This window comes from Neopelma chrysocephalum, unplaced genomic scaffold (genome assembly GCF_003984885.1).
Source record: "Neopelma chrysocephalum unplaced genomic scaffold, ASM398488v2 Primary Assembly neopelma1_135, whole genome shotgun sequence".
NCBI lineage: Eukaryota > Metazoa > Chordata > Aves > Passeriformes > Pipridae > Neopelma > Neopelma chrysocephalum.
The window spans coordinates 1,571,263-1,581,957 of record NW_020897797.1 but is presented as its reverse complement, the minus strand read 5'-3'; the positions used below and the strand labels follow the sequence as shown (position 1 = coordinate 1,581,957).

At 42.5% G+C, this 10,695-nt stretch overlaps 1 protein-coding gene across 1 annotated transcript; it reads right to left on the bottom strand.

Annotated features, from left to right (window-relative positions):
* Positions 1 to 279: 279 nt before the first annotated feature.
* DHCR24 (24-dehydrocholesterol reductase) lies at positions 280 to 10,493 on the bottom strand. Its single transcript, XM_027698992.1, has 9 exons — positions 10,199 to 10,493; positions 8,792 to 8,947; positions 8,248 to 8,353; positions 7,855 to 7,973; positions 7,501 to 7,764; positions 6,617 to 6,760; positions 5,466 to 5,663; positions 4,530 to 4,708; positions 280 to 2,497 (listed from the first exon to the last, which is right to left on the bottom strand). The coding sequence occupies exons 1-9, from the start codon at positions 10,427 to 10,429 to the stop codon at positions 2,344 to 2,346; spliced, it is 1,551 nt and encodes a 516-aa protein (XP_027554793.1). The 5' UTR covers positions 10,430 to 10,493; the 3' UTR covers positions 280 to 2,343.
* Positions 10,494 to 10,695: the final 202 nt, after the last annotated feature.

Below are 10,695 nucleotides of genomic sequence, written 5' to 3'. Positions count from 1 at the left end.
GTGACTGAAGCGTTAAGCCTCAGCTATGGGGTGTTTGTTCGGTGCAGGTGTGTCTTGGGGCAGAGATAAGTGAAGGCTCACAGACTTCAAAGACATTCCTTCAAAGCAGTTTGCAGCATCAGGGTTCTCATTTCCCACCCATCTCCCAGTGCCTCGGGTCTCTCACCCAGAGAGCAGCTTTCCTCAGTAACTGCTGACCATGTGTAACGACACAATAAGCACGAGAGAAATGATAAACAGCTGTTGAAAAGCATGTAATCACTCACTAAAAGACACCACTTTGAACAGTATGCTGGCCAGAGCTTTATTTCCAACAGCCAGTACAACCAAAAATCAAGAGCAACAGCAGTTATATGTGTGCATGTGTGTGACTGATACAGTTGCAGTACCCAATCACGGCATACAAAGTTTGCCAATAAATTAAGGATTGAAAAAACAAACACAGTGCATACCTAAAGATCATCAGTACATAAGTGAAACATAGCCTAAGTAGAAGTATTTGCATATCCTCTAGCTGTTTTAACATTGCCCTTTCAAAGCTAACCAAACCACTCTTGCTCTGTGCAGACTATCATACAAGCACTGGGCTAAGTCGTAGCTTTGCCCCAGGGGCAGGAAGGCAGGTCACACCCTGAGAATCAACACTTGCCTTCCTGTGTACCCCTGGTGCAGCCTGGAATGGTGTGGCAGACACTCCTGGATCACTGACACAGCTCCATGGCTCGGGCAGCACTGCAGGCAGTCTGCACTGGCTGTGTCTCCCCATGGAACGCTGTCCTTGCCACCATTCCACTGCACAGGACTTTGGGGGGTACTTTACTTGCACATGATGTGCATCACTGAGTTACAGCCCAAACTTATTCCTGCTACTGCTTTATCATTGGTTTCATCTGGACCATAAACATCCATCTATCAATAAATAAAATCATTGGTTTAGCACGCATAATAAAATTACACCTCCCACTGGTAACTGTTCAGGAAGTTCTCCATGCTACCCCTACCCAAGCCTCAAGAGAAGGACTTTCTTTTCCCTCAAGCTCAGTAAGGTTTCAAGTAACAATTTTCAGTACTGCTTGGACAAGACACAGGCTTGGTTTGGAACCCTGTTTCTGGATACAGGGTCAAAACATTTCCACACTTCTACACTCAACTGTATCAAGTCCATGACTGTGCCATTTTCACCTGCGAGCAGCAGAAGAGGGAACTAACAGCACTTGCTGTTGATTTCCTCTCCAGGTGACTGAAACAGTCCTTTTACAAAGCCTATCAACCTAACCCAACTAAAATGAAAAGCAAAACTGTCACTCGAGTCAGAACCAAAGCCTGTGTGTATCAAGATTCACATCAAGAGTTCTTATCCACAGCCACTTGCTTTAATAAACCTCGTATAAACGCAGCCTTGATTTCCTTTTCCTATTGGGCCAGGACAGAACCATCTGAAATAACCCACATCTTCCTCCAACTGAGTACTTTTAAGGCACTAAAATTAAGCCACAACCAAAAAACCCCCAAAAAACCAAACCAACCAAACAGAAAATCCAAATAAACTGACCCACAAGGAAATTAAAATTTGGCTATATGAAATAGCAGCAATTCTTTTCAGTGGTCTACAAAGCCAGAGCATTGATACTTTGGGGCAAAAAAACCAATGCACTGTTGGCCAACTACGAAATACCTAAAACCTACACAATCCATTCACACTTCATAATCAAAATCAGTACAAATATGATAGGCACAAGTAAAAAGCATCTTCTTCACACCTCAGTGCTCAGTTTTGAAACAGAAGCCACTGTCAGGGAGCTCAGCTGCCATGCAGGGCACCCCACGTAGTGCAGCTCCACCACCACCAGTGCTGGGCAACCAGCTGGAGGATGATGGAACCACTGCGGAGCTGCTCTGCAGGATACTGACTGAAGGCAAATGTTTTTAACAACAGGATTAATTACACAATGCTTTGGCACCTATTTCTCAGCCCTCCCCTCCCATTTTCAAAAGTAATGTTAAATAGAGCTATGGTACACAGCTGGTGTAACTCCAGTATCTTCATCCATTCCCATTATTTTTCTTCTGCTTGGAAATAGGTGAATTCACCTATGTCACTACATAGATACAAAGGCTAGCACTTCAGATTTCTTAAAAACAATCACTCTGAGTTTGGAAAACTGATTTTAAAACATACGAAGAAATACTAAACATAAATGTATAAAGCAGGAATTCATACCTTTAAACATCAACAAGAATGAGCTTATTTGGAGAGCAATAAAGCTTTTTTTTTAAAAGGATATACTGACTAGCTATAGGTAAATTCCTCTTTCCCTGATTACTTGTTTAGCTAAGCCAGGCTCAGTGCCTTGCAGCTTTGCAGATTTTGTCATACACTTCTGGAAAGGCATCCTTGCAATTCATCTGTTCCCTCAGCTTGTGGTACAACGAACCATCAAACATATCCCAGAACTCCTCACGGGTCATATAGCAATCTGCATACAGCATCTGGAAACTGGAGAGCAGGGGAAAAAAAGGGAGAGTGATTCAACATTAATTGTGGCACAAGATTTGATATAGAATATTAAATAAAAAATTCAGGGCAAGATATGAATAGCAAATATTCAACAACAAAACCCATCAAAAGTGCTTTTTAAAAATAAGCAAGTACAATTGGTCTCATGGATTATGTTGGGACACTCAGCCAATTATATTTTGTGGATCTAACATTACCATGATCTCTTTTCCAAGAGGAAATAACATGTAAAGGTGAAAACAGCAGTATACTGCTACAGCCACTTTGGTGAAGGGCAAGATGGGAAAAGAAAGTAATTAATTATTGCTTTTAAAATATAGCTCTTTAGTCATCAATGTATTGATACTTTCATACGTTTTGCTACTACATGGATTAAAAAATGTGTATAAAAGGTGGGTCACGTTTAGCCATCCTAACCACGTGAAGCCAAATCCTCTGACAACTTATATTCTGTCAACTTGTATTCATAGAAACACAAGTCTGGAAAGAACTTCTAAAGTTCCCCCAAATCCAGAGTCTGGCTCCTTGCATAGAAAACCATACATAACCTACATTCTCCCTGACAAATACTTTTTAACTGCTCTTGAAAGACTGATTTTCTTCCATTCAAAAAATTTTAATTTCAGCTTCAAAAAAACAAAGGTGTATTCTGCATGTTTTCTTATGATCCATGGAGATATAGTCATGGTGTGTGGTATCAGCTGTGTTATGAAATCCATTCAAGGCAGATGTAGCAATACATCCTTTGACTTTTTAGTTTCTTAGGACTGGGTACTGAGAATAGAACTTGGAAGGCAAAACACCACCAAATCAGACCAGGCTGAGAAGCTGAATTCATAGTGTAAATGAAGCACAGTGTAACAAAGGTCCATTTACAAATTAAATCCTTATTTAGTTGTGGACTCTTCCTCACTTTCATCCTGTGCTTTCTAAACTGCAGCTAGCATCAGAGTACAGCAGCAAAACACAAACTTACATAAAAGCTCTATCGTTGTGTGCAATTACACAACTATAAGATTAAGCATTTATCCATTGTTCATTTTCCAGTGGCAGGCAGAAAATGGACAAAACTTTGTTAGTAAAGGTCTTTAAATCAAAAGCTCAGTTTCAAGTTAATAAAAATAAAAAGCTTAAAATTAACTTTGGGTTTCTTTGTTCCCTGGCAGATCCTTAATGCCGCTCAAAGTCATTTACAGTCCCCAAATCATCTTGAAGCAGCCTCACCATTGTTGCTCAGCCACATGGGACATGATCACTGTTAGACTGAGAAGTAGGTCAAAATAGAAATGTGGATAAATTATACTGATGGTGTAAAAATACCGTGTAGTTGCTTTTTGTTCCTGAGAAACCAGCCTGTGGCTGCTTCTCCACTGACACCACTACAGCAAATTAGGCTGGCATGAGTCCGTGACAGATGGTGGGCACATGCCTCACGCCTACTGTGGTCCTGTGTAATAAGAACTGAGGCAGGGAAAAGGAAGCTCTGGAGTGCAAGTTTTGTGGGAGGAAAGACTCCTACCACCACACAGGGACTGCAGGGAGAGCCAAGGCCGAGATCCCTGGGCAAGGACACCCTGGCACAAGGACAGGGCAGAGCCGCGGCAAGGAATTCAGGAAGAACAGTCCCAAGGGCAGGCAGGAAAGCTGTCCAAACTTTTAACAGCCTGCGGGATTCCTGAGGGATGTATTCCAAGGAGGTGTTTCGTTACAGCAGACTCCACTCCCAGAGCAGCCTGGAAGTGAAAGGTGACCCAAAGCCACCCACCTCACAAATACACTGCAAGAACTTCAGCCAGAGTGTCCATTTGGTTGGTTGGATTTGCAAACAAATCATAAAGTGAAACCATATTCAAAAATCATACCATCAAAATTAGAAATTTAAATTAGTTTTCAATTATTGTAATTGTTAAATTATTGCAATATAAAGTTCTGTGGGATTAAATAACTGTGATTGAATGACATGGGAGTAAGTTATAGGCATTATTACTGCTCTGAGGAGTTGGATCCTTACCCATGCACACTTCTTACAAACTTTTCCATTTGCCTCATTGAAGCTCTGGCTTCAAATTGTTTCCTTTTGGGCTCTCCATAAGCTCCTATATCCACATAGAGTTCGGCTTCATCTCCTTTGGGGTGGACCATACCAGGATTGTTGGGCAATATGAAAGGACATAACCAAAGAGGGTACACCTGCAGAGGTAGGAAAACACTGTATCACTCATTTGGTAACAAAACAATCCTTTAAGCTTGTTAATAAATGTGACAAAATAAAGAGTTAAGAAGACTTCTTCCCAATCTGGGATTGAAACTCTTCCTTTCAGCTCTTCCTTTCCAGTTGTCCTGGTGTTGTTCTTAGCTGCACTTTCTAATGACCGTAACACAAACAGACTGAGTGTCCTAGAATTACATCTCCTCCCCCTTAAATATTTGAAATGAAAAGGAAACAAACCAAACAAATAAACCATCCCTGATCCCAAAGCAACAACTGAATAAACATTCTGAGTAAAAAACAGAATGAAGAGTTTCTTTTCCAGGTTAGTCTAAAATTGAAATTGCCAAGTTTGTACTTCTACACTAACTGAAATAAATTCAGAAACAAAAGCAAGAAAGGGAAATGAATCTCCACAGTTGGTGTTTAGTGAGACCACCAATCATTTTAGATGAAAGAAAAATAATTTCAACTTTTACTAAGAGATAAAATCTTTTAGAAGTGCTGGCTTCTACTAAAGTTTGAATCTTTCTTTTTAATTATTTTTTCTTAAATTGTTTTGGAAAGCTGTGTGCATTTCTGCTGCAGCCTTGAGTCATGGACTCACAAAGCACAGTACTCCCCAGGACACAATAATGACCTTTCACACAAACAGAATATTATGTCTTAAGATCAACAGTCACAGTTCTTATCACAAACATTCCAAGATTCGCTGTATCCCAAAACACGTGTTCTTACATTAAGGTCAATGTGGAAGGTCTGGATGGATTTTTCAAGGCTCTTCATTGGCACCAACATGTCCTGTACAACGTGGTGCTGCTCGTACAGCTTTCGAATGGTTTCTCCTTGGGTGAGTTTTAACAAGGAGATTTTTGGAGGAACCATCCAGCCAAACAGGTAACGGAAGATGGGGTTATTGCCAAATGGAATGATATCCTTTAAAGAGGGAAAAAAAAAGAGTTTGACAGAAGAATGTGTAAGTGAACTAAAAGAACATGTCAGAATCCTCAGAACAATATTAAGCCAGATTTTCAATAAATTTAACTGCTGATACTTTTGCTAAGCTACTATAATACAAATATGAGGAAATAAGAGACTGAACTTGGTTACAGAGCCCTGCCCTAAAGTCTCCTCTAGTTACCACTAATTTTCAGTGCTACAAATCACAACACACCCAGCCCCATATACTTTCAGAGAACGAAAGTCAGAGAACAACAGGCTATTATCTTACAACAGCCAAGGGAGGAGTGCACAAGAAGCTAAACTTACAGAACTCTTGCGAGAATAAACACATACAAGATCGGTTCTTAAAAGCATTTTAAAGCTGTTAAATTTGTATTACTTCCTGCACAGCCAACTCCTGTCTAACTTCTCCAGGAGCTGAAAGGATCTGGTATCTCACTCCAGAGATTCAAAATGTAACAACAGGAATACTTCAGAATGTCAAATAAAGTTTTGCATAATTGCACATTGCAATAAACATATTTATGAAATTCAAAGTAATGACCTTACTGCATAATTACTGCTCTGAGCTTAGGCAGGGCAAATTTTCAGCCATAATTTCACCTTAATGTTTTTTCCATCATCTGAATTTGAAAATCACTGAGCAGGTATAAAAGCTTCGTGCTGAAATATGTACTTAAGGTCTAAATTCAGAAAAGCACTAAATCAGAAATTAGGAGTTTATGGTACAATGCCTTATGTAAAAGAAGTGCCCTTGGGTTTGTTTTACCCAAATGCGAACTGTAAATTTGCCATAAGTTTCACTGGGGTTTTCTGCCATGAAAGACAGAAGTTGTTGCCAAGGGGAAGAAGATACATTGTACCTACACTGGGAAAGAGCAGAGTACCCTCCTGCATATGTATCTTAATTTTGGAACTGGTCTTACTTGGAGCTCCCAGAAGATACTGCGTGTATGTCTGTGATAATAATGTCTGGAAGGAATGTATTCTATTCCAGTCCTGTCAGCTTTCAAATACTTCTCCACATGCTTAAAGAACCATGGCTTGTAGTAGTTGCCAATTCTGTTTATCTGCAAGAAAACATTCATTCATTAGATAAGTTACACCTTCCTAGCCAACATCAAGTATGTCCCCAGATCCCTTTACTGTGAGGAATCTGTTATACCCTCTGTGACAGAGCCTTCATTTCTCCACCTGCATGGTTCCTTCTTACCTTTCTTGCATTAACATTTAATTTAAGTGAGGCTCGCTAAAGCTTGCCACTTACAAGCTATTTAAGAGACCATGAATGTGACAGAACTGGATTCCTAAAATACCAGTCTCTAAACCCACTATCAACCCAAAGTCTCATGGCAAAGGAGAAACATCCAGGTGGAGGGTTGCATGAGCAGTTAGCATGTCCCTCCTGTACTTGTCCCTGATGTGTTTTACCAATATTAACAGAATTCAAAGCTTGCTGGGAAGAGAGTTACTCTGAATAACTGCAGTTCAAAGCAGCATTGTTCAGTGTAGGAGAAAAGATCCTTCTCTTCCCCCTCAGGTACTGCAATTAAGAGTCTGTAGACTGAATTATTTGCTAGAATAATGAAATCAGTGGGTCATTTCTCATCGGTTGAAGAGATTTAGAGAACAGACTCTGTCATAGTAGCAAAGAACAGTAATTTAAAATATTCTGATGGACAGACTTAACTTTTAATCCCATGTTAAGAGATTGTTCCAATTTTATAATAGTTTTATACTGGCATCTAGTACAGCTTCATTAGACTTCGGGAGTATTTTTTTTCTTTGTGAATAACTTCCCTTTAGTTACCTTGCTTTGCTCAGCTTCATCAGTCAAGACTCCTGTCATGATAACTGCTTCATCCAAAGAATACAGAAGTCCTTCCACAAAACTATTCTCCTTTTTCTTAGACTCTTCAGTGAACTTCTCACAAATCTTCTGCAGTCCTCTCACGGGCTCATAATGTATTTTGACATATTTCTTGGCAGGAATCATTTTTATTTCTGCTGCAACCAGGAAACCCAAAGTACCACAAGACCAAGGCACTGCATAAAATAGGTCTGAGTTTTCAGTCTGCAAAAAGTATGTCATACTAAATCATATATCCACACTGACAACTGTCAACGACATTGTAAATGATAGCAAAGTAACATTTTGTCTTACTGGTGAACATCTCACAAGGCTTCCATCAGCAAGAACAAGTTCATAGGCCACACAGGTGTGTTGAAAAAGTCCATAGATATGGGATGATGACTCAATGCCAGTTCCCATGATCAGGCCACCTTATCAAGAGAGCACATAACAAACCAAATGAAACACACTCCAAAATGAAGGTGGTTTATGAGAGCAAAACCCGACTTCTAAGCTCTAGGCATGACTTTTAAGATTATTTGAAAAAAAAAAAAAAGGAAGTGTTTATAGCATATATACCACAAAGAACATAAGGTTCAACAGAGTATTTATAGAACCTTTAAAATAATGCAATGTTACTGCATAAAAAAACTAACGAAAGTGCAGCAAAATCAATGACTCTCTTGTCATCACAACGACCCTTACCTACTGTGAGATCATCCAGCTCTGGTACCACAGGAATAGTCCAGCCCATGGGATTCAGGTGTGCAGTCAGCTGGCCCATGGACACCAAAGGTTCCACACGAACAATCTAAAACGCAACAAAAAAAACAGTTCCCCCCAACAAACATAAATTAAGTGTTCAGCATTAACGGAGACAAAATATGGCTAACTGGATACACTTCCATCTGTTGTCAGAACTCAGAGACTCACTTTCCTGAGAGCGCTACTAAAAATAGTTGAAACTGTTTAGTGATTCCTCCTCTGCCTCAACATCTTGTTGCTCAGTGCCCAAAACCATAAATCAATCTGGTCTTTTAGACTTCAGCACATAAAAGCCAAGCAATTCCATATGCTGGGGTTTTTTTGACAAAATGATCCAAGCACACATTGTAAAACCTAAAATTTGGTCGGTCTGCTGCTACAAAAATCCTTTCCTCTGTATGGAATCTAACCTTTTCAGCTACAGATATTGTAAAGAAAGCTGTAAACTTTACTGTTATAAAAGCTTTGTGATGGAATTTGTTACCTGTCTTTCACTGTCCACTTCCAGGACATCCATTAAGTTGATCATGATGTTCTTATGGGTCTTCTTATACTTCCCAACACGAAGTGACACAGTCAGCCAGCCTGGCCGGCCTGTGCACATGTATCTCTTGCTTCCTTCGTTTTTCCATTCCCGAACCTGCAAGAAGTAACAACTGAAATATTCTTCTCTCACTGTGAAAAGATGTTCATAAATACTGTTACTCCTCTACATCAAGTAACAAATCCTGGATATCTCCATGTTAAGAGTAGGGATGCTTTGGAACTCAGACCTCTGAACTTCAAAATAAAGTACCACCAGAGTGGTCTAGCTATGTAGAGGAAGCCTTTCTAATATCCTGTACCTTTGGGTTTTTTGGGTAGGGGTTCAGAAAACTAGCAAGAAACTAATACAGTTTTAAAAACCCACAGGAAAACCTATACTCTAAGGGAGGTATTATCACTGTCATAATCTTAGTTCTACTCTAAAACACACAAAAAGTAGTCTGAGCCTGCAACTAAACGGGCAAAGAGAGAAAACCTGGTCTGGAGGAGGCAACCTTGGGCAATCTGGTCCAGAGAAAGGTGTCCCTGCCCATGGCAGGGGGGTTGGAATGAGATGGTTTTTAAGGTCCCTTCCAACTCAAAACCTTCTAGGACACTATGAAAAGTTGAGAAGGAAAATGTGTAAGCCATACATATCATCCAGGAATTCTGCAAAGCCACAGTGGTTAACAGCTGGAGAACAAACATCAATTGTAGCATTTTCTTCAAAGCTCAACTGCTGCTACAGATGGTAAAAAAAAACAAACAACCCCAAACCCTCAGAGAATAACTCTGTGCACATTAATATCCATCTGTATCTGCGATGAACGTGAGAGGCAAGGAATATAACAGAAGACGTGACAGAATTACCATAAATACCAGAGAGCACAGAAACATTACAGACATCTGCATTTCTGGGTGGAGGAAAAGTTTCATTTCCCCCTCAATCACCTCCTGGAACTGGCAGTGACGAGAAGCAGGATGTTAAGTGGTATTAAAACACAGTATTGAGCCTGCCATTCCAAGGCTGCTGTTCCCACGTTCCACACACGTGTGTCCCTGAGCCAGGTGAGCGTCCAGCACGGCTCACGGCACATCCCTGAGGATGCCGCAGCGCCAGGAGCCGCAGGGGGGAAGTTCCAGAAGAGTTTCAGAGCGGGACAAAAACACCCACAGGGGCTGAAACACCCGCTGGCGTTTATTCCTTTGTTTTTTCCCGCTCCGGCTGGACTTTGCCCCGGGTGCGGGATGGGGGGGAAGGAGCAGCAGGGTGGGCATGGGCTGGCAGGGAGTGGGACAGGGTTCTCCCCCCTCCGAGCCATCCCCCAGCCCGGGGCAGGGGTCCTGCGGTCCGGGCGAGTCTCACCTGCGCCTGGATGTGCCGGACGCGCTGGGCGTGCTGCCGCGGGGCGCTGTGGAGGCGCCAGACGGCCCATGCGCGCAGCTGGTAGTAGATGTCGAAGAGGATGGAGAGCGGCAGGAGGAAGAGGCAGACGAAGACCCAGCGGTGGTGCACCAGCACGGCCTCCAGCCCGCGGTGGCGCACCCAGAGCAGCAGCAGCAGCAGCCCCGCGCCCACCGACCACAGCGCCGACATGGCGCCCGCCGCCCGCCCGCGCTCCCTCACGGCCGCGGGGACCCCGCCATGCCGCGCCCGCCGCTCGCGCGCTCACCGCCCGCACCACGCCCCCCCCGCACCATTGGCCCAGGAGTGAGGCGAGGGGAGGGCAGCGACCAATCCGAGAGCTCCGCGGAGATCGGACCAGGCGCTGCGGGAGCCCATTGGCTGCGCGCGGCCGGCCCCGCGCTCCTCATCGCCCCGGCCGGCGGGGCCCCCCCGGGGCGGGGGAGTCACCGGCAGGG